At 42.5% G+C, this 25,028-nt stretch overlaps 1 protein-coding gene across 1 annotated transcript; it reads left to right on the forward strand.

The window, feature by feature from the left end:
* Positions 1 to 422: 422 nt before the first annotated feature.
* FNDC7 (fibronectin type III domain containing 7) lies at positions 423 to 23,779 on the forward strand (the record flags this gene model as incomplete). Its single annotated transcript, XM_082615526.1, has 12 exons — positions 423 to 485; positions 997 to 1,015; positions 4,804 to 5,058; positions 6,203 to 6,463; positions 8,260 to 8,517; positions 9,141 to 9,395; positions 11,060 to 11,317; positions 12,106 to 12,360; positions 13,885 to 14,139; positions 15,721 to 15,981; positions 19,631 to 19,660; positions 23,748 to 23,779. The coding sequence occupies 12 exons, from the start codon at positions 423 to 425 to the stop codon at positions 23,777 to 23,779; spliced, it is 2,202 nt and encodes a 733-aa protein (XP_082471652.1).
* Between the last annotated feature and the right edge of the window lie 1,249 nt (positions 23,780 to 25,028).

Consider the following 25,028-nt stretch of genomic DNA (forward strand, 5'->3'; position numbering starts at 1 on the left):
TAAAGGTGAAAAAGAACAAATAAAACTGGTCAGGATCCCCAAGTTTAAAAGGATCATTTCACTATGTCAATAATTTCTATACAGCTTCATAAAATTTTTATTTAGAAAAGAATTTTTAATAGAAAAGGGGAGCATTCTACACATCACCTTGAAACCCATGTTACAGTAGCATTTTGACCCGCTTGGCATAGCTTTCTTCCACTCTCTTCTTTCTTTTCAGTCTTTGCAATACCTGTACCTGCCAGTCTCCAGGTGCCCCTAGTTACAGGTCAGCTCCACACAGAAGGGGAGGAGCTACTTCCCGGGGTCTGTTCCCAGAATCACAGCCCCACATCCCAGCGACAAACAGTGCTGCCCACCTGGGGACCTAAGAGGACCCTGCCCACTTTGTTGTGTGCCCTGTGAGTGCTCAGTCCAACAGGATGGCTGGTGGACAGGTGAAATGTTTGTCTGTGATTGGATTCAGTCTTATCTGCCTTAAAATGGTGAGTTCACCATTCCAACCTACCTGCAATGATTTAGGGGGAAAAAAGATACATTCAATATCTTTCTCTTTTTTTGAGGGCCTCAGGGGTGGGGAGATGGAAATCAAAATACTTTGGAGGCATACCAAGATTGTATATGTTTGTGTGTTTGAAATTTAATACAATTTACTAGTGAAAGAAAACAAGAATATCATTATGTTTTAAAAACAAAGATTTCTGAAAAATCCATCAGCAGCTACTGACTTAGTTCAATAGGCAGATTCAGGGAGAAAAATGAAACAGTAATGTGATCTCTCTCCATCCTCTCAATTTTATTTAGGATTGCTTTGTGGTAGATTTGAGTGCTGGAAAATAATTTGTGCAAATAAATACCGTGTGTGGATTGGAAGATTGCTCACATTATGTATAAACATGTTGTGCTAAGTATATTACTGCTCTGATTTAGGTTTTACATTTCCCCAAATGGTGTTTTTCTTTATGGTTCTAATATTCTAAACTTTCCTTTTTCCAGGTTGCTTCAACAAAAACAGGTAACATTCTCTGAAATGCAAGTTTACCCTCCCCATATTTGATTTTAATTTCCATTGTTAATTCCTGGGCTACCCTGAAATATAAAGGCTATACCAGGAAAAATATTCAACATTTTCTGAGCACTCACACTGTGAGTGTAACTGGTAAGACAAATACATGGATCAAAATTTAAAGATACATCCTCATAAGATATTCTTCTTGAGTACTGAGATGTATAGAGTCATGCAGTCATAGATTTTTCTCAAACACGGTTAACCATTAGTAAAGTATTACAATGATCATCATTCTAGTCAAAGAAACAAAATTTTAGTGAAGAGACTAATTTATATAACTTTTCTTATTTGTCTTCTAAGGAATTAGAGGAGAAAACTAGAAACAGTTTTGATCAAAATTCTCTAATAAAAGATTCTCTAATAAAAAGATTAGATTCTCTAATAAAAAAGATTTTATACTTCTAATATTGCAGCCTTAAAATATAAACAATGAAAGCCCAGAGCTGGAAAAAGGCTTTCTTTTAAGAGATTTTATCACCATTTTTCTTGAATAAATGACTGAAGGCAAGGCTAATTTCTCTACAGGCCTCTCCTGGCTCATACATTCTAGAAATTTAAGTCCCTAGAATGGAAACTTATGTTCAATGGAATTTAGATTACCTGAAGGAACCATATAATATCAATTATATCACCAATAAACTCTCTTACTAATTCAGCACAAATAAGAACAAATATTATTTATTGTTTTGTATATACCACAGAAAAGGAAATGTAAATAAGGCAATTAAAATGTTTGATATAGATTTTTGGCTGAGCCATAAAATCCGTGCTTATACAATAGGTTTTTAAAAGTTATTATTTCATGCTTTATTCTTACTCACTTATTCTTGAGACACCTTCAGGATTGACCAGGAAGCTGTGAGAAGGACTATTTGGCCATAAACAAAGTGATTTTTAAAAAATCAGTGGCCCTTCGATTGGACAAAATCTAGTTCTGCTGTCTCTTAGAGGGTCCCAGGACCACAGGACACACTGAGCCCTCAGAACAGGCCTCTTTTTAGTCCCACGTTACCCACACTATTTGAGAGAGAGAATGGGGCAGACTGATATACTGGTGATGCTGTTAATTGATTCATCCTGTCTTTTCAATAGATGTGATGTGTTTTATTGATACTGTATAGGAGGTTTCATTTGGGGTGTGTGTATTCTGATTCTTTTTGGGCTCTGACATCGGCTGTTTATCTGTGTCTGGCCACTGGGACCACATGGGCTAATTTAGATCTCTGAGTTGGTAGAATGCACAGATGCTGTGAATCAAAGCGTTTCATTTTTGACTAATCAGAGTGGTTGATTGCAAATCTAGGGAATAAATTTTTCTCTTTCATCAGTGCATTAAGCGGGCCAAATACAGAACAAAGAAAGAGTGAAGAACCGCTGCTAATTTATGAAGACTTACACGTCCTGCTCAATCTTCTCATCTCTTTAAGGGAAACATAGTACAGAGGTGTTGATCTTTTTTCATTGCTGTTACTGGTCAGATCCTGCTCTAGAACCATGTGTAAACAGGCAATCTGTCTCTCCAGCCTGTGCTTACCCCAGAGTCTCCATATTCCCACCTTCCCTGGCAGCACCTCCTCCATGGCAACGCCATGCAGTCTGCCTTTTCCAAACCCCAAAATTGCTCGTTGTGGTTCACACACACACACACACACACACACTAACCCTTCCTACCTTTCAATGTGCCCTTACATTCACTATTTTACTTAATCTTTACCATCTTAAGATGTAAGTATTTTACATTTCAAAGTAAACTCAAAGATGTAGGAATTATTAATATTCCATATACTCAAGGAAGAAAACTGAGACTAGAAGAGGTTAAATCACCCGTACGTGTTCATAGACAGAAGTAAATGGCAGAGCCAGGGCTCAAACCCAGCATTCTGAAATCCAAATCCTTTGCTATTTTCCCATCATGAAACCCCACGTTCCATCCTGCTGATACTGGCTTCATGTACTACTATGCTGGGCAAATGTGCCCCTCCCAGCTCAATCCAATACGACAAATTTTGTGGAGTCCTCAGGCCCCTTGACAGGCCTGTGGGGAGATAGCCGGTGTCATGCCAGCCTTTTAGATGCCTTTCAAGCCACTCCATGAAGGCACTGTCATGACAATGTCTAGTTTGGTTGTCATTTGTCCAGGAAATTAGTCCATTCCAATGAGCAGGACTGGTTAACAGGAGATAAGATGAACAATGGGGACAAGGGAAGCAGCAGGGATTGAGAGACACCGCAAAGTTAGAGGAAAGAAGGTATTAACAGAGAACAAATAACTGGGGGAGCAGAAAAGGGATGAGTGTGTAGGAGGGATAAATGTGAGACCCCTGCGGGGGCTTTCTATCCTACAACAGAGAGGGGACATAGGCGCTTCCCGCAGAGTCAGCTTCTGCTGGCAAATGGCTAAGATGAGCCCCTGCAACTTTTCCCTGGCATTTACAACCATCATAGTTTTCTTTTGATGGCAAAGGAGACAGTCCTGGGTGATGTTCAAGGAACGTCTGGCCAGTGCACAGTGGACTCTTTGTTCATTGTTGCAGCGTGGTTATTTCTGAGATGCTGCCAAAGCCAACTTTCTGGGCTATGGGTACAGAAAGAGAAGTTGTCTGTGTCACGCACATGGGGTTTTTCAGGTTGGGTTCTGTTGGAGGGAGGGAGTTGATACTGGCAAATCACACATTTGGACAGTATTTATTTCTCCTCTTTGCCCTAGAGTTTTGTTTTGCACTTTAGTTTTGAACTTGGCATATAGTGATTTTACCCAGCAAATGCAGTACATTAAATATAAAAGACCAATTGCCAGCTTCAAACCTAAAACCCAGATATTTTTGTTTGACCTTTTCTTCTACTTGGACCTCCTACACCCAGGGCATTTTTGAGTCCGTGGAGTTTTGCAGAGTAGTAAATCTGATTACCATGTTGTATCTTCAACCCCATGCCCAAAGTATAGGAATGCCTTGTGTAAACTCATGACATAAGCATTCACGGCCTCCTGGGAAACCACGGCCAGGCCCAGGTGAGGAGGGACCCCGGCATGTCATTCTTAGGCTGGGACAGATGTTTTGATAGAGAAGGAGAGAATAAAGTTTATTTTTATTTTATATAGAAGAATCTGAAAATTGTTACACTCTGATAATATTAAAGACAGTACGCTCAATTATGAAGCAAAGAACTCAATTCTCCCCCTTCCTCCATTAGATTAAATGTCACTTGGAAAATGTGCAAAGTGCATACGTGGAAATCACAGCCTCAACAGAGGTGGGGGATGGAGGTGGACCCTTGCTGGAGACGTCGCATAGAGGTGGGGCAGGGAGGGGAGACCTGTGACAAAGCCTGCCTGGGGATTCACAGAATGCCAGACTGGAGTAGCCTCCAGAATGGAAGCCGTCAGTTACTCTCTCCCTCCCCTCAGAGTTCTTCTCCCAAATCACTCCTTACTCTTAGTTAACTCTTTTAAAAGTACAAAAATGCAAATTATCCCAGAGGCAACCGGGAAAAACCTCTTTGAGGTCCCATTCCTGAATGAGAAGTTTGAGCTTTCTTGCTCTCTTCTGGAGAGTAGCTTTGCCTTTCTTTTCCTCTGTTTTTTTGTTTGTTTGTTTGTTTCTTGATCTGGAAAACAAGGGCAAGGTTTATGTCTGAAGGATGACATGAGAATGACTTAGTTTGAAAGTAAAATGATGAAAGAAGTAATCCTTATAGGTACCCTAGCAAATGTACACCTTCAAAATCTCTTTCAGCTCCCAAAATACCCACTATCGATCAGGCATATTCAAAAATCAGCAACAGTATCACTGTGGAATGGGCTACAGTGCCAGGGGCCACCGGTTACCTCCTCACGGCCAGAGATGGGAACGCTGTCATTGAAACCGTGGTGGCCAGTTCCCCAGGCACTGTGACGGGCCTAAAGGCTGCAACCTTGTACCTGATCACCATCAGATCCATCAGTTCTGCTGGCAGAAGCCAGGCATCGCCTCCAAAACAGGCAAAGACAGGTAGCTGGATGCTCATCCTCTGTTGAGCAATTGCTTGTGACCTGGATCAATTATACTGAGGATGCATATGCATGATGTAATTTTGTGTCATGTGAATGTCTATGATTCAAGGCCCAGAAGTGAAAGCCACCAAGTGACTTTATTTTTGGAATTCAAATGTCTGTGGAGGAGGTGGTATGTAAATTCCAGATGCTTTGGAAAATAAAACCCATTTCTGGGCATCTTTAAAAGCATCCGTGCTTTTAAATCTCTGAAAAAGGGATTTCTGTTTCATTTTGTTTGTTTGTTTGTTTTATAAATTTGTTGATTTATTTTTGGCTGCATTGAGTCTTTGTTGCTGCGTGCAGGCTTTCTCTAGTTGCGGAGAGCGTGGGCTACTTTTTGTTGCGGTGAGCAGGCTACTCATTGCGGTGGCTTCTCGTTGCAGAGCATGGGCACTAGCGTGTGCGGGCTTCAATAGTTGTGGCACATGGGCTCAGTAGTTGTGGCTCACAGGCTCTAGAGTGCAGGCTCAGTAGTTGTGGCACACGGGCTTAGTTGCTCCACAGCATGTGGGATCTTCCTGGACCAGGGATCGAACCTGTGTCCCCTGAATTGGCAGGCGGATTCCCAACCACTGCACCACCAGGGAAGCCCAGGTATTTCTGTTTTTAACCTCAATTATCAATAAAGACCATGTGGAATAAAGAACACATAGAAGCGATTTTGCTGCACTTTGACTTGTTTGAAATAAAACTATTTAGAGTTTGTCATCAGCATGACAAATTGATTTGATAAAGTTGTACCTCAGCATATTTCTGAAAGGTTGCGTGCATGTTAAAATAGTATAAACTATCATTCCCCCCATTGATTTATATTATGATTACAGGGAGGTTTTATCTAATTTCTTACCAATTTCCAGTTGAAGGTATGCCTAATATTAGAATTTCTCTGTCCCCCCTTCCTCTGCTGAGTCATCAGCATTAATGTGTCATTAATACACATTTAAATAACATTGTTTAATGGAACTCTGCCATGAATCCTATTGCAAAGCAAATAATTTTTTCATAATATGGATAATCAACCTCAAATTACCTATTCCTAAATTTGAATTAGCCTCTCTTGCACTTTCATAACACAAATGCACAGGTTTTTGTCTTTGTAGTGCTGGCTGCACCAATTCTACAAGTAAGCTCTCCAAGTCCAGACTCTATTCTTGTGCAGTGGGAAACCGTATATATGGCAACCGGATTTTCTGTGTCCATTATGCGAGCTAATGGTTTGGGGAGAATATGGAAAGAAAATACCACCAACACCTCCTTGACATTCACCAGTTTAGACGCTGGGACTCTCTACACCATAAAGGCCTATGCGTGGAATGCCAGCGGAACACCTGGGGATGACTCCACCTGCAATCAGAGAACAGGTAAGGACTTCGCAGCTCAGTCCCAACCTTCTCCTTTTTGATTAATGAGAAAGGCTGTGCACTGCAGTCACTGAGGGCAGCGTTAAGTGATAAGTACAGAGCAGCTGGCAGCAGCTATTTAAATTTATTATGAGCTTATTTATAGTGTCTTGATAATTCCTCCTCGGTGGTTTAAATGCTTATGGCATGTGTAAAGAAATGCTGCTCAGAGCGCACAGAGCATGGCACCCCCCACCAAAGCCAACTTATTTTCACCTTACATGTTCAATATCACACAGCAGGAGATAATTCTTTTTAGGTTTACCAGTCACCTCTTGTCCCTTCATAGGTTCAGACCAAGAGTAGAGACAAAAGGAACTGGACCAAACAAGAATTTATTCAGCAGACATTTAATGAGTGTGTCCCAACTTTCAGCTGGCATTGCTCTAGAGGCACAGCAACAAAAAAAACAAACTTCCTGTTACGGCACTTTGTGCTGTGGTGGGAATCAATATTTCAGATATATTTCCCAAAGTCCTCAGTTTGGGCCTGAGGTCAACGAGGGGCTTCCTACCACCTCTCCTCCTGCTATAGGCTGAGAAGCTGATGCATGGTGTGTGTTCTCACAATCCCCATTGCAGGGATACCTGACCAGGGCATCCTACTGCATGATAACTAGATGCCCAAACTGAGCTGCTGCTCTGAGCCAAAAGAATGAGATGGAGAGAGAGGGAAGGAGAGAGATTTTTCCTTCTCTTGAGGCAGAGTGAGTCATCCTCTGACAATATGGCCTAGTAGATGCCGGACTCACCAACCAGATTAGCTGTTTCATCTCTTGGGGAGAACCAAGGAGAAAGTGGAAAGAAACCAGAAATGTTCTCTCCAACAGTTCCTACTTTGGAGGGGAGTGGAAGCCCCATTGTCTATAGGCCGAAGCAGAAATGTAGGGAGAAGTGAAGGGTTTGCCTTTTATATTACTTCTCCAGGTAGAAATCAGAGCAAGGTGGCCCTAAGGTGATTCATGATGGGCCTGGTGAGTCAGGATGTCTATGACAAATCAGTGTCTCTGGGCCTCTTCCAAGACATTCACTCATTCTTTCTCTCCACAAACATTTATTGAGGGCCTCAAGCTGTTTTAGGAGGATAAGCCTGAGGAAAGGAAGGCATATTTCTAAGAATGCAGAGGAAATCATTTTGGAGATGCTAAAAAACTGCCTTCCTGTGTGACCATCACACTTGATACTTTCCTTTTTTCCCTTTGATTTAGAATAGAAAGTCTGCTCGTCTGTAAGCAGCTGTGACCTAAAAGCTCTTATATGTCTTAGCGTGTGTCAAAAGTAAAGAAGGAATGTTGTTGAAACTAATCTGTTTAACTTTATCAATCTATAAGAGAATATTTGACCTACCACTTGATAACATACCCACATGACCCTCTTAGCCCTTCACATTTATAATTTCATTTAATTATTTGTATCACTTATCAAATTGTACGTTCACTCATTCATTTATTCAAGATGTTTACTTAGTACCTATATGTGCTAGGATCTGTTTTACAGATGAGAAAAATAAATAAATAAATAACAAAAAGATTAAATAACGTAGCTGAAGTCATATAGCTAGTTATGAGTTTGCATAGTTAATGGGAGATGTGTTACCAGTTCTCAGGTACCCTAAATCCCAATTTTATGCTTTGTACACTTGCAAGTATCATATGATTGGAGTACTCCATCCTCCAAGCTCTGCAATATTGTTAGGTCAAATCTTACTTGGGTTCTTGAGGTTACTGCAAAAATCTTAATTGTTTCTCAAAAATGTAGGTCCTCGTGCTCCTGCCAACATTCAAGTCTCTTTTGATAGCGGTTCTCTGAAGGCATCTGTTTCATGGGCACCGACAGAAGGAGCTTTCAACTATACCGTGATGGCTTTGAGTGACTCTTCCAGGCTGAGCTGTAGTACGACTTTCAGTTCCTGCACCATCTCCTCTCTCCAGTGTGGAACCAAGTACCTGATTTCAGTTTTAGCAACTAATGATGCCGGATCTACCAGATCAATTTCAGCAGTGACCCTGAAAACTGGTATGTAAACAAGAGTGAGATCACTGGGGGGTTGGTAAACCAAAGTGACTACCATTAGGGAAACAAATAATCACATGACAATGTTCCAGAACACTCTAGAACAAGCAAAAATGAAAGCCTGGTCTAAATGAAAGTGTTGAGTTGTACTTTCTGATGAGTTTGAATAATGTTGATAGTGAAACCAGATCTCGTGCATTGGAAAAAACACTGAAAATTAGGAAACCTGGTTCCTATTCCTTTCACTAATTAGTTTATTTTCTTTTGCATTTGTAAAGTTGTAAATATTCTAAGATCCAGTTTGAGTGTTACACAACTCTAGCTGTGCAGTACAGATAGTGGTCTCTTATTTACATCATGTTTCACAGACCTAGGCCTGGTGGGAGCTATTCTTTTAAGATAAAGATGGAATGTCTATAGTTTGGAATATGTGTTTAGATATCTTCCCACTTTCATTCTCATCAAAGAGATAAAGACATACATATGTGGAGGTCTATGCTTCAATTTAGAAATATCTGTGTGTTTTGGGGATGAGAACTAACATTTAGTGAAGAGCTACTATGCAAAGGTGCGAAGAAAATCTCTTGCAGTACTCTCACAACTGTTTATTATTTATCATTTCCTAGTTGCTTGTGCACCTGGAAGGGTGACAATCCAAGAAGATCCCCCTGGCCACCTGTCTGTGGCTTGGTCCAACGTGCATCTGGGTGATTACTATGTGGCCTTTGTGAAGAATGACGATGGCTTGGAAGTACACTGCAACACCTCCCTCACCCAGTGCAATTTTTTATCTGAGTGTGGCTTCACTTACTTTATTAGTGTTTTTGCCTATAACAAGGCAGGACAGAGTCCTTTGGGTGATGTGTTTAATTATACCACAGGTGAGTTGCACTTGATGTTTGTAAAGGGAGTTGAGTTCTGAGTTCACTAAACTCAACAGCAGAATGGATCATCCATTGCACTTATTGACTTACCTAGACCACCTGGGAGCCATTCTAGGGCCAAGAATGGAAAGTGAATCTCTTCTTTCACATCCTTTCCAGACTAGGGAATTTGGACTTCGTGGACTCAAGCTTAATAAGAATGCAAGGTTTAGGGGTGAAAAGAAGGGAAAGAATGTTGTTACTCAAGCTTACTCTGAAAAGTTGAACCCTCCACCAAGATCTACTCAGTGTTCAGCCCTGTGCTGGAGGCTGAAGGGGAGGTGATCCTTAGGTCTCAGAGTACACTCTTTCTGCAAGCCCAGAAAACAGGGATGCAATGGCAAAGATTCTACAAGGTGTGGAGGGCTTTGGAGTAGGACACCTGGGTTTAAGTCCTAACTTGACCACCAACTCATTCGCAAAATGGGAATAATGATGCCTACCTTGCTAAGTTCCTTAGTATCTGCTACTGCAAAATGGGACAAATAATAATGAGAACATGAATATGAAAAGGTCTTTGTATATGAGAAAAGCACAATGCAAATATTTTTATTAGCATCATTATTATTGTTACTATTATTCTCCACTAGGCTTGGGTCTTCAAAGGGCAGGGATTGTATTTTATTTATCTCTCATCCTGAATGCTTATCATAGTATGACTGGCATATGGGAGATGCTCGATTTTTAAAGAATGAATGGAGTGAGTGACAAAATTAATTAACTATATTTACAAACAAGAATACTATAATATAATTATATAAATAACAATACTAGCTGGGATATAATATATTTTTAATATTTATTTATTTATTTATTTGGTTGCACCCGGTCTTAGTTGCAGCCCGAGGGCTCCTTAGTCGTGGCATGTGAACTCTTAGTTGTGGCATTCTTGTGGGATCTAGTTCCCTGACCAGGGATCGAACCTAGGCCCCTACGTTTTTACCAAGATGAAGGAATCAAATAATTGGTGCCTTTGGAATTTAGAGTCAGAGACTATCAGTAAGGTCTCAAGAGCACAGGAGGGTCTTCCAGAGGGACTGGCCTTGAACTGGATCTTTAAGGACGATGGAATGTAGGTGGGGCAAGAGCATTCCAGAGAAACCCCATGTGAGTTAGACACTTGTCAGAATTTGTCTGTGAGGTAGTGTAGGGCCTCTTCTAAAATCTGCTAATACAATGCTTCTTCCCCTCCTCCGCCCTCTAGTTTTATCTAGTTTAGTGTCTGGAAAGACGGATAGGATCTAAAGTTAAACTAAACATGATTTTGTCAGGCAGAAGAAGGGAACCGCATTCCAGTAGCACGAACACAATCTTTGAGGCATAGGGAAATAAAAGCGCGTGTGAGAATTGAGGGGTCTGGTGAGGCAGGGGATGGGGAGGGGCAGCTGGACATATCGACTGGGTAGAGCTTGTAATAACCTTGAATGTCATGCATAGAGAATTCATCCTCTAAGTAGTGGGTGTTAGTCCAGGACTGGAGCTGGACAGACCTGTAGGAGATTGTTGCAGTGACTTAGGAGGGTAGTGCAGAGGCTCTGGGCACAGAGACGCCAGGACTCAGTGCCACTCTGACAGCATGGCTCCTGTACTGACCTTCGCTCTCTCTCTGCTCCTGCTCTCAGCCCCGTGTTGTCCTGGTGACATTAACCCTGTGTTGGTGTCCAGTGACAGAGTAGAGATCGTCTGGTCTCCCGTCCGTGGTGCCGAACTTTATGAAACCAAGGCTGTAGATGGGTTCAGCGTGGTTGAATGCAATGACACTGTTCCGGCTTGCACCCTTTCTGCTCTAGAGTGTGACACCAAGTACAACATCACGGTGTTTTCCTTCAGTGAAGTCCGGGGCAGCAATACGTCATGTACTTCCCGATTTATAACCACAGGTATGATACAGAGAAGATTTCATTCACTGATTCTGAACGGCTCACCCCACCTATGTCCCTCAGGAAGGGCATTCGGTAAAAAGGCTAACTGCCATTAGCCACCCTGTTGTGGTGACCCTGAGAGCCCCTGTCTTACTAAGGAGAGGCAGAAGAGAAGGTGGAAGAGGGAAAGAGGACAAAAAGGAAATAGAAGACCATGAGGAGAGTGGAAGGTTTTGCTAGAGATTACCTCAGCCATTCACTTCCTCCTACCTTTGGGGTGCCTGCCTGTATTCACACTATGAAGGTTAAGACCACAAATGTTTGTCCTAATTACTTTCGCTATTGGAGTTCAAATGGCTCCTTAACATTTTCCAATTAGTCCGAAGCTATGGGAGCCCAATACCACACGTCAACGTCAACAAGGTTTCCACACAAAGGCTGTATGAATTTGCCCTACATGCATGGTATGGTCGAAAGTAATGATCTCATTTGCGGGGGAAAGGTCAGTTTTAGACCAAATGGCATGTGTGATATTTTTGTTTTTTTGTTTTTTTTGTTTTGCGGTACGCAGGCCTCTCACTGTTGTGGCCTCTCCCGTTGCGGAGCACAGGCTCCGGATGCGCAGGCTCAGCGGCCATGGCTCACGGGCCCAGCCGCTCTGCGGCATGTGGGATCTTCCCGGACCGGGGCATGAACCCACGTCCCCTGCATCGGCAGGCGGACTCTCAACCACTGCGCCACCAGGGAAGCCCACGTGTGATATTTTTGATTCTGACTGTTTCAATTCATAATCTAAAATCTCTTAGCTCCTTGCAGCCCTGAAATCAAAAATGTTTCGAAGGATGCCTTTTCCATGATTAACGTGTACTGGCGATCCACTAATGATGAGGCCACTTACACGGTGACTGCCCAGGGAGAGAAAGGGCTGTACCGGTGCAGCAGCACGGGAGAGTCCTGCACCTTGTGGAGCTTGCCCTGTGGCTCAGTGTTCTCCGTCACCGCTGTGGCTGAAACACCAGCAGGACGGAGCCTGCCCAGCTACAGTGTGCCCTTAGAAACGGGTATGTAGCAACCACAGCCTGAACCTCTACTTCAATGGGGTCCTTAGGAATTGTTTTAGGACATGAACTTTCTTATTTGATTTACCCTAAGTGTGATAGAAATACCTTAAACTCAGAGAGGCCTTTCAAAGAGCCCCAGTCTTAGAAAACTTTCACACACGTTCTTTAAAAGTATCATCTGAAGGCTCTAATATATTCAAATACCAACATCAAAGGAGGAATACATTGACTCTGCAAAAACATTTATTTGAATTCGTATTCCCCCGTGACACAATCTACCAAAACAACTAACAAGTGACCAAATGAGCTAGTTTATTGTTTATTTCTTTGGTTCAGCCCTTTCAAATCTTTCTCTACAAAATGCTTTCTGAGTTTCAGTTTCCTAATTGCTAGAAGGGGATAATGGCTTTATCGGGTGGCTGTGAATATTACGTTATTTATGCTGAAGAGCACTTAGAGTGCCTGATGCACAGTAAGAGCATGATAAACGAAAGCTGCTATTGCTTCATAGCATTGTGTGTGAATGAAATTTAGCAAATTACTTAAAGCCTTTGGACGTTATTTTCTCTTATATACAATGATAGATGGCACTTTAGACTAGATAAGTTGAAACGTAAAGAGCAGCAGAACAGAGACAATGCCAAATACGCAGGAAGATTCCAGATATTCTGTATCCTGTATAATGGATCTTTGAAAAGTTGAGAATTGGTTGTGGTACTCTTAGGTGGCTAAGAATATTTTGAGCTTTTATATCAGCTATGTACTATGAAATGCATGAGAAAGGCAAAATACATTTCATTGCAAATGTAAGATATACTAGGAGAAAAGGTGAATGCAACCATTGCTTTAAAATTTGCAGTTGGAATTGTTAAAGTTGGAGAACAACAAAGGGTTTCTTTCTTATTCTGAAAAAAATTGGGGAGAATCTCACATTGCCCATAGCCAGTCATTGCACTGCGTTCTTGGGGAAAGCACCTGCTATATACAGTGATGTTAAATAACGTATCAGAGGGAATGAGATTTTACTTAACAAAAGGCAATTTTTTTTTCTTTTTTTTTTTGCAGTACGCAGGCCTCTCACCGTTGTGGCCTCTCCCGTTGCGGAGCACAGGCTCCGGACGTGCAGGCTCAGCGGCCATGGCTCATGGGCCCAGCTGCTCCGCGGCATGTGGGATCCTCCCGGACCGGGGCACAAACCCATGTCCCCTGCATTGGCAGGCGGACTCTCAACCACTGCGCCACCAGGGCTGCCCAACAAAAGAAAATTTTTAAAGTTTTTTTTAATTTATCTTTTTATTGAAGTATAGTTGAGGTACAATATTATAGAAGTTACAATATAGTGATTCACAATTTTTAAAGGTTATATTCCATTTATAGTTATTAAGGACGTTTTGATTAACAGTTGAAGGTTTGAGAAATTTAGGATATTGAATGAAACACAGGCAAAATACCATACTTGGTTAGTTTTCACAAATAACCCTCACTGGAAATAAATCCCCAGTTTTTTCTCTTTCCTCATTTAAGTGCCATGCTGTCCAGCCAGGCTGACAGTAACTCAGGTCACACAATCGGTAATCAACGTGAGCTGGACTGTTGGGACCGGCGCCCAAACCTATGTGACAGTTCTGGAGTCACACACTGGACAGTCTAAGTGTCACACCGATCAAAACCACTGTCTCCTGGGATGCATCACATGCGGCATCAATTACACAGTGGCATTAAAAGCAGTTAGTGCCACTGGGTTGACTGCGGACTGTGGCTACCAAAGTTATTCCTCGAGTAAGTGAATTCTAACCTCTAGCTCTAGAGTATCAACAAGGACTTTGACTATTATAGATCCAGACATAGCCTTTCCATCTCATTTTAAAAGATGCTGCGTCTCCACCGAGCTTGCATGGTAAGTTCAGATTACTTTCTAAAATGTTTACAGTTTTCCTCTTGACTTAGGACCTCAAAGGTTCAGAGGCTTCTGTTAGTAGTTGGTGAATTAACTCCCCTGGTAACAAGGTTCAGGTGTACTTTTTCTGAAAGAAGGATAGGTTTTTATATGACCCAGCTACCTGCAGCACAGAGTAACTCCGTCTGGCAGAGTTTTCAGACAGCATTTAGATCACACATTCTATTTGGCTTCAATGTTTCTTTCTTCTTATTATTATGCTACTACCTCACTCTTCTAAACCACTCCAGCTTCTTCTGTGGTTTCTTATTTCAACAGGTTAACAGAGCACAGTATTGCATCTTGTTCTTCACAAAGACCAAGCCACTAGGAAATAGCGGGAGAAGTAGGGAGTGGTACAGGGTTAGCAAATAAGATTTCTCTGGTGTGATTCTAGTCCACTGAAGTGGCTGCTTGGAGAACTGTTTTGAAAAAATCTTCTAAGGATGCTTCTCAGGCTTAATGGGAGAGAATATGATGACCAGTTAGCTGTATCTGCCCCAAGGCATGGGGTGGGATAGTTGAAATATAATTTTGGCATCCCAAAGGTAATAGAGTGAGTCTTCAACTAGGAGTTTAAAGACCTGGCTTCTTAAGCTGAACTGCGTTATCTTATTCTCTGATTCCATTTCCTCATTGGTAAGAGAAATAGGAATGATCATGATATGAAAGCATTTAAAATGTGCTACACATACATAAGCTGGATTATCATTCCTTTTGGCCCATTAGCTTTCATTAGGTTTGCTGCCTAATTTCTCACCTTGATATCCAGTTCTGGAAATATGGCCCATTGCTTACCTTCACACCTAAAAAACCTTTTTTTTTAAAAAAAAAGAATAAAGTCTATCTGTAACTGAATTTTTTTATTATTATACAATAACATTTTTATGTTAGTTACTGAGGAATCCACCATTTGACACCTAATATGTGGCCTGCTCAAGGTATTCAGGAAAAGAGAAAGGAAATGTACCCAGTCAGCTAACATGGATGAAGAGTGGGCCAGCAACAGGCATCATGCTACTCAGCTCAGCAAAATAGGTCTTTTCAGTTAATGCTGAATGCACTTAATTATATTTAAATTGAATCCCACTAAAATCATATGAAAATAGGGCATTATGAGGGATCTTGACAAGAATTCTGTGCATTTGACTCATAAAGTTTGAGTCATATACAATACACATCTGCCAAGCGTGGACTTTTGGCCTCACCATTGTTCTCTATTAAAAACTCATGCCCCACCTCACCCTCACACATGGATTTCTAATCATGTGACCCACCACAGAAGGAACTTGAATACTCCCTCAAATCTGGCTCTAATCATTTATTATTGAGTAGGTTACTTATGTTGTTTCCCCATAGTAACAAAGGCCAGGATTGTGGTGATGGTGGAATAGTGATGTATTTGTTTTTGTTTTATCCTTCAGGTTCCTGCTGCCCTTTGGGGGTGAAATTATATAGGCTGGGCCCTAATGGCATCCGGATCTACTGGCAGGCCTCCAGGGGCACTGCCAATTACAGCACTGACCTCTATGGTTCCAAAGGCATTTTCACGTGTGCCCCAAGCGCTGGCCTCAGTTTCTGCGATATCACCGAGATACCCTGCGGGGTTGTATATACCGTGATGGTCTCCCCAGTTGCTGAGACAGGACTGAAGCTTACTTTCTGTCCAAAAAAAATATATTCAGGTAGGGCAAATTATGACCCTTTATTTAAAACTAGCCCTCAACTCAATCTGTGAATTAAGACTCAGAAAAATCACACTATTTGCTATGTAGGAAGGTCAAAGAGGGCATGATATTTTGTACATCCTGCAGGCAGATTCTGGCTACTGCGGACCCCAAGCTTCTTTGGAATTGTGATGCTTTATTATCACTTGATTTGGAGACACTCCTCTCATCCCTCTCTCTCTTTTCTCCTTCAGAAAAAGGACCAGATGCTTGCTGCTTAAACAGTAAAGCAGATTTAACATGATTTTCTGCTTTGAGATTTGGGGATAGGTTTGTAACATAGTGTTAGAGATAATGACAAACAACCTGAATGTTTGAAATAAGAGACTTGAACCTTTATTTGCACAGATTCAGACTTATGACTGAGGGAGAGTTGGAGGATCAGAAAAAAACAAATTTATAAATCATAAGCTAGGTTTGGAAATATGAGTGGGCAGACAGTCTGTGATCACAAAATGCACGAATGTCAGCCACTGCCATCTCACCAGAGCTGGCAGAAAAACATTAGCAATTCTCCTGCTCTGTATTCCAACATGTTCTGCTACCTTGCCCAGGGCATAGTCATGTATTTTTCATATATTTCTAAAATAAAATAAAATGAAGAGATGATGAAGCCCTATAACTTTGCAGGTCAACACAAGAAGAGGAATAAATATTGGCTCAGAAATTTACTAATAACCAGAATCTAAAATTTCCAATTATGGGTTGGTGACAAGAAGGTTCAAGATGGCTCCTGGTGATGGAACCAGGCCAGGTCCTCTTCAGGGGGTGTTCTTGCTGTCCTTGGTTGTCATGCTCTGATTCCTTGCTTTTTCATTATCTTGTCCAGAGGACAAGCTGGTCCAAAGCATGGCCCTATGGGAAGGGCCAGGAATAGGTCGTTGGGCTGAGGATGAGCTCTTAGGAAGAAGAGCCTATAGATCAACAACAATACTTCACTATATTTGCATAATGTTTTGAAATTTATCAAGCATTTTCATATTCAATATTTCACTGAATGCTCAAAATAACTCTATGAGGTAGGTTCAACAGATTTTATTATCTCCAATATATAAATGAGCAAACTGAGACTCAGAGGCTCCCAAATCTCTACCTACAACCCCTCTCTTCTTCTGACCCCTAAATCCATATGGAAATGTGCTATCTCTACTTAGAGATATGACCCAGGCATTTCAACTCCTCAAGGCCAAAAGGAATTTCTGATCTTCTGCAGTTTTTGATCTCCTGTCATCCTTGTTTCAAGTACTCAAGCTGAAAACCCAGGAGTCAGCTTCCCTCTCCCTCACCCTCCATGTTTTATTAGTCTCCCAGCCCTGTCCTGTTCACTCCATGATGGTTTCTAAATCCAACTTCTTCTCTTCATTCCTATAGCTACTTCAATATTTCAGGATCTTACTACCTCTCCCCTATGCTACTACACCAGTCCTGTCCTCCTGCCCTCTTGCCAGTCTTCATACTATTGCTAGAGTTGTCATTCTAGGACCCTGACCCAACTGTCTTTCTTTCATGCTTCAAAATCCTCAGAAATTTTCTATTGCCCCATAGAATAAAATTCAATCCTCTGAGCATGGCATTTAAGGTCCTTTACAATCTGTCCCCCATCTGTCTTTCTACACTTGCACTATCCAATAGAAATTTTTTTTTTTTTTTTTTTTTTTTGCTGTACGCGGGCCTCTCACTGCTGTGGCCTCTCCCATTGCGGAGCACAGGCTCCGGACGCGCAGGTCCAGCGGCCATGGCTCACGGGCCCAGCCGCTCCGCGGCATGTGGGATCTTCCCGGACCAGGGCACGAACTCGTGTCCCCTGCATCGGCAGGCAGACTCTCAACCACTGTGCCACCGGGGAAGCCCTATCCAATAACGCAAGTTTGAAAATTTTTAATTTCCTAGTAGCCATGTTAAAAAGGTAAAAAGAAATAGGTGCAATTAATTTAATAGTATATTTATATATATATATATTTTTATATAGTTAATTTTAATCCAAAGTATTCTACTTTTCAACATGGAATCAATATAAAAAATTTATATATCAATATAAAAACTTTATATATTTTTTCTATACTAAGTCTTCAATATCTTGTCTGCATTTATTTAATACAGCACATCTCAGTTCAGAATAGCCACATTTGGAATGCTCATAGCTACATGTGGTAAGTGGCTACTGTATTGGACAGTACAATTCTAGGTTCATTCCACAACATCTCTCCTGAGAAGACTCCATTCTCTAGTCTAGTCACATGGGACAATTCACACACATCTGCCCTTGCCACACACACATACCATGGCACATCATGTTTCTGAGGTAATGCAGTACTCCTCTTTGCCTGGATTTCCACCCCACCTCAACCAAGGGAACTCCACCAGCCCAAACCCCCCCTCCTCTCTGAAGTCTTCTCCAGTTCTCATAGTCTGAGTTCATCTCCCTCCTTTATGACTCCACCTCACTCTTATCATCTTCACCACACCATATTACTGTGAGTTGAATGTATGTTATTTCTGCTAAATGGTAATCTCTTGGACTCTCAGTACTTTGCATGTAACTGTTGCCCAATACATTTTAAATTTTAAAAGGAATGAATAAAAGAGTGTATGTGTTTGTCTATGATTATACAGCCAGTAAGTGAGTGATGGAAGTCTTTGTTCTTTCTCCTACTTCATATTCACAATTCAACCCTTAGAGAGTCATTCCTCTGATAGTTTGTTAGTTGGAACTCTAATACCTTTGGTGGGGTGTTATCTCAAGCCTGTAGCCATTTCACTTTAGTAAAGGTTGGGTGTCTAGACTCAAGTTAAGGAATCTACCTTTGCTCTGTCTCCCTAGTAAAAACCATGCATCTGGGGGAAGGTTTTTGGTTTTGTTTTTTGGTGTGTGTGTGTGTATGTGTGTGTGTTTTTTTTTCTCCAATATCAATGATGCCTTAATCCTGTAATTAGGGTGATACTGTAAATAATAATAATGACTAATATTTATTGAGTGCTGTGTGCCAGACACTATTCTAAGGGCTTTACATGTATTAACTCAGTTGACCCTTATAACAACCCTATGAGGTTATTTTTTTTAAATTAATTTATTTATTTGGTTGCATTGGGTCTTCGTTGCTGTGTGTGGGCTTTCTCTAGTTGCGGCAAGCAGGGGCAACTCTTTGTTGCGGTGCGCAGGATTCTCATTACGGTGGCTTCTCTTGTTGCGGAGCATGGGCTCTAGGTGCGCGGGCTTCAGTAGTTGTAGCTCGTGGGCTCTAGAGCACAGGCTCAGTAGTTGTGGCGCACGGGTTTAGTTGCTCCGCGGCATGTGGGATCTTCCCGGACCAGCGCTTGAACCCGTGTCCCCTGCACTGGCAGGCGGATTCTTAACCACTGTGCCACCAGGGAAGTCTGAGGCTGGCATTCTTATTCTTACCACTTAACAGGTAAACTGAGGCACAGAAAAGTCAAGTAACTTGTCCAAGTTCATACTGTTAGCAGGTATCTCCTTCTCTTATCCCCTAAGCTGATTCTTACTCATTCTTTGGTTCACTTTCCTATTATTCTTTCTTAAATTATATCTTCACCATCTCAAATACATCAATAAATATATTTTAAATGCTTGTGTTTTTATTTATTACAGTAACCTGCTCTGGAAGTACACTTGGAATGGGTAAGTCATTTTTCTCATGGATACAATAGAAAGGAATTTTTTTGTTGCTCTTTAAGGTGACTTAAGTCAGGATCAAAGCTGACTCTTCAGGGACTTCCCTGGTGGCTCAATGGGTAAGACTCTGCACTCCCAATGCAGGGAGCCCAGGTTTGATCCCTGGTGGGGGAACTGGATCCTGCGTGCATGCCACAATGAAGTCCGCATGCTGCAACAAAGATCCTGTGTGCCACAACTAAGACCTGGTGCGGCCAAAATAAATAAAAATAAATTTAAAAAAAAACAACAAAGGCTCATGCAGCCCTAATATTAAAAAGAAAGCTGACTTCAATTAGAAAGGCAAATGCTTTCTTTGTGATGCGAGGGGTCCTTGCTCTCCTCTCACATAACATTTTCTCCCCTATTAGATTGTCTCCCCTCAGATTCCACCAGTGGAGATGAAATCCTTTGGATTCTGAAATTTTTTCAGTATTCCAGGGTCCCACAGGAAAATGTAAATATGTTTCAGAGAGGCAGCCGCTTCATCCCTCACTTCAGATAGTGGTTTCCAACCCTGCTATACACTGAGTCACTTTGAGAGCTTAAGAGTAATTGATGCCTGGGCTTTATCCCCCCAAAATCTGATTTAATTGGTTTGGGGTAAAGTCTGGGCATCAGGGTTTCTAAAAGCTCTTTGGGTGATTCTAAAGTGTAGCCAAAGCTAAGAACTGCTGCTTTAGAGCAGACCTTCTCAAACCTTATTGTGCATCCGAATCACCTGGGGCCTTGTTAAAACCAGATTCTGATTTGGTAGGTGTAGGAAAGATCTGAGACTTTGCACTACAAACAAGGTCCAGGTGATGCAGGTGACGCCAATACTGCTGGTCTGACCTCACTATTTTTTTTTAATTAATTAATTTTTGACTGCATTGGGTCTTCGTTGCTGCACATGAGCTTTCTCTAGTTGTGGTGAGTGGGGGCTACTCTTCATTTCGGTGCACGGGCTTCTCATTGCAGTGGCTTCTCTTGTTGCAGAGCATGGGCTCTAGGCGCCGGACTTCAGTAGCTGTGGCACGTGGGCTCAGTAGTTGTGGCTCAGGGGCTTAATTGCTCTGTGGCATGTGGGATCTTCCCAGACCAGGGCTCGAACCCGTGTCCCCTGCATTGGCAGGTGGATTCTTAACCACTGCACCACCAGGGAAGTCCCTAACCTCACTTTAGTAGTCAGCTGTTGGAATCTGTCAACAGCCTGCAGAGAGCTAGGATGTCTGCTTCCAGTTTGTATGGGTGGACATGGCCAGCAGAGGAAAAGGGGTGCTGAAAGGGCAGCTGGAGTAAAGATAACCCTCACTGCCACTCAGGTGTTCTCATGGCTGATCCTGTCTAGGCTATTCGGGGTGCCCTACAGAGGCTACTCTTGGCTGGGGCCACGGAGATGACCACACAGAGCTGTGTGTGCTGACCCAGTAAGTAGCATGTACTGCTTCACGAGGAATTTTCTAGGAGGCCTGCTTGATTTGGGGTCGTGGGAAAACCCTCAGGGAATATTATCAACCCCAAAGTACAGACGGGACACGTAAACACACATACACATACACACAATCAGACATGGCTGACTTCAGAGAGTGTGGGTGGAAATGAAGCCTTCCTACCAGTAAAGCCCACCAGACAGCCTCCCAGCCTGGGCCAGCTCCCCTCCGAAACTTCCTTCCACTGGCAGGACACATGCTTCTCTGTGCTGCCTGTTCTCTATTTCCTCTCCCAGTCTACTACTTCTCTGAGCACAGCAGGACTCATGCTTTCTAATTCTTGCCCCACCTGCAGGTCTGAAATAAGAATAATCCCTATTAATTTTTAAAGAGTTTCTGTTTCCAGTGACTACAGGGAAACAGACCTGGCTTATTAAAAACAAACTGTGTTAGCATACAGGTTTTGTTTTTCTCTTTTTGATTTCACTTTGTTATACAGCAGAAACTAACACAACACTGTAAAGCAATTATACTCCAATAAAGATGTTTAAAAAAAAAACTGTGAGGAAAGTTCTAAATTATAAAAAATTACTTTAAAAAACTCCCAAAGGGGGCTTCCCTGGTGGCGCAGTGGTTGAGAGTCCGCCTGCCGATGCAGGGGACGCAGGTTCGTGCCCCGGTCTGGGAGGATCCCACATGCCGCAGAGCGGCTGGGCCCATGAGCCATGGCCGCTGAGCCTGCGCGTCTGGAGCCTGTGCTCTGCAACGGGAGAGGCCACAACAGTGAGAGGCCCGCGCACCGCAAAAAAAAAAAACAAACCTCCCAAAGTACTAATGACCGTAAGCCCTGATCTTCAGTGAAATGTACATGGGCCTGGGTCTGCATTCTTGAAAACTATTTCCAGTATTATGGCCATTTTAAATCAGTGTTTCCCCTGAGCCATAGAGGGGTAGTAGAAGTGTCTTGGGGGCCCCTAAGAGGTGAGGAGTGGTGTATTGTATTCTGGTCTTCCCTAAGATTTTGTTTTGTTGTTGTTGTTGGCCGCGCCATATGGCATGCAGGATCTTAGTTCCCCAACCAGGGATTGAACCCGTGCCCCCTGCATTGGGAGCACAGAGTCCTAACCACTGGACCGCCAGGGAAGTCCCTTCCCTAAGATTTTGTTAGAGAAAGAGACGCAATACTTTTTTAAAAAAAATGCTTGAAAACCATCACTCTTAGACCTTGCTATTCATCAGCATCACCAGAACACTTGTTCAAAACGAACAATCTTAGGCCCCACCCAGATTTACTAAATCCCCAGATGATTCACATGCATGTTCAAGTTTGAGGATCACTGCTTAGACAGTAGTGTTCAAACTCTGGTGTGCATCAGAATCTCTTGGAGAGCTAATAAAGGATGTAGAGAACCAGGCCTGCTGACGTGGGTAAGACCTGGGCCTTCGTGTTTCTGTCAGGTTCCCAGGTGATTCTGACTCTCCAAGTTTGAGAAGCACTGCTCTAGGTCACTACCCTCCCCTTCCTCTGTCCCTCTGGGCGGGCCCTGATCGTTGCTTCTCCCTTCCTTAGCAATTTCAATCTTCAACCTGAAGAGATCTGACCCTCTCTTTAAGGAGATCCTTGTAGAAATCCTGCAAAACTCTCAAAAAATGAGTATTTAGGGGCTTCCCTGGTGGCACAGTGGTTGAGAGTCCGCCTGCCGATGCAGGGGACACGGGTTCGTGGCCTGGTCCGGGAGGATCCCACATGCCGCAGAGCGGCTGGGCCCGTGAGCCATGGCCGCTGAGCCTGCGTGTCTGGAGCCTGTGCTCCGCAACAGGAGAGGCCACAACAGTGAGAGGCCCGCGTACCACACACACACACACACACACACACACACACACACACACACACACATGAGTATTTGGGGGCCTCTACATCATACAGAATTCACTGTATTAAGGGAGAGATTCTAAATTGCTTCCAATTTCAGCATTTCTCCTCTCTATACACAGGACTAGTCAGATTAGGTCCCTGGCTGACATGGGGCCTCCAGATATGCTAAGGGAAGCCTTGGGAATCTTTCTGTCTAAGACTTTTGGTCTTGTTTTACTCTTGGATTATCCTAGAGCTTTTCAACAGCATGAATGGATTTTTTTAAAGAGACAGATCTGGGTTCAAATCCGACCACTATCCCTTACCCTGAGGCAACTTGCTTCAATTCTAAGTATAGGTTTCCTCATCTGAAAATTGGAAAAAACTCCTCATAAGATGTTATGAAGATGAAAGGAGATATAAATTGTTGGACACAATGACAGGCCCAAAGTAAGCTCAATTAATAAAAGGCCTGGGGGTGGAGAGGAAAGTTCTTTGTCCTGGGTCAGTAATCTGAGCTCAAAGAGACTCTTGGGGAGGATTCATTTCATCAAGCAGGAGAGAGAACACCCTGCTTAGTTAGAACCTGCTGGTCAGTTTCTTCTTGCCCTTTGAACAGTTCAGATTCTCTTAATTTTCTGTTTATTTGCTGTGAAGTGCTGCAAAAATAGCATTTCAAATCAAAATGGTAATCTGAACCTCAGAGACATTTAAGGGCTTTTTAATTTAAGAAAATGTCTTCAAATTTAATGCATTTCGTGGCTTCTTCCCTTCTTTGCCTTTTCAGTGATTTACAGAGGGAAGAGAAATGCGGAGTGACATAGTGAACCATGGATAAAAAAAGAGACTTGACTAGTGAGTAATTTCAATTGAAATGGTATGATTCAAAGGCAAAGTTTTTTTTTTTTGCTTTGCTTTAAAAAAATTCTTCCCATATCTTTTCCAGAGTTTCCTCAATTGTTAGTGTGATTAGAGATGGAGAAGATCTATTAGAATACAAAATGCCTCTAGGATAGGACAAGCCCTTTTGGCCTTTAGAGAACCACTCTAGCTCCATTTCCTGCAGGAAGGTGTGTCCTCACCTGCACAGGAGTTCAAGATCGGCTGCGGAGAGAACTCAGTAGAGAAATGAATCCAGAAAGTCCTCTGGAAGGCTGCCAGAGTGAGCCAGCACACTGGTAAAGTCCTGGAAATGTGAAAGTTCTGCTTAGCAGAAATTCTTTATTTCACATCCAGACATACTACAGACTTCAGCACACCCACTTCGTAAGCATTTCATCGACCCCAGCACTTGCCGTGTGGCCCTCTAGCCATTCAAGAGTTGGACATGTCCATTCCCAGAGAAGTCGAAATCAAACCACCACATAGACACAAGACACACATAGACAGCACTCACCCAAGACGAACCTCCACCAGGACTTTGGCCGAGGTTGGATAGCAGCAGCTGCCAGGGCCACCTGTAGTAACAAACACCCTCAGCTCAAGTTAGGAGGAAGCCGAGCCACTTGCAGCCTTCACCAAGCCAAAGCATCGTGTGATGAGACCTCTGTGTGTGTGTCTGGGAAAGCAGAGCTGTTGGCCTGTTGCTGGAGGGACTGTGGTCATGTTTTTGAATGAGCAAATATTTCAGATGGAGGGACAGCCAGGACCAGAGCCTCAAACGGTGGCAGAGTGACATAGGGAAGGACCATCAGTCTTGCTGGCTGTAGCCCCCACTTACACTCTAACTGCTTTTTTTTTTTTGAATCTTTGGAGAGAAAAGGTAATGATATATAATATAAGTCTGTTGTACCTAAAAAAATTTTGTCCTTCAAGTGCCAGTAACCTTATTAAAAGATAGTGCGAGTAGGACTTGTGTAACACATGTAACTAAAGTGTTTACTCCCCAGAAGCATAGCTGTGGAACTAAGAACGTCTGTTGTTAGGAACAGCCATCAAACTCTGCCCAGAGGGAACTGGAGCATGGAATTAGGCTTGAGGTACACTAGGAGGGAGCAGCAAACTTCCTTTTCTATGTCTGCTTTCCCTTTCTGTGTAAGACTGATGAGAGGTACTCCCCAGAGCAACT

This window comes from Mesoplodon mirus, assembly GCF_964341445.2.
Source record: "Mesoplodon mirus genome assembly, chromosome: 3".
Lineage (NCBI taxonomy): Eukaryota > Metazoa > Chordata > Mammalia > Artiodactyla > Ziphiidae > Mesoplodon > Mesoplodon mirus.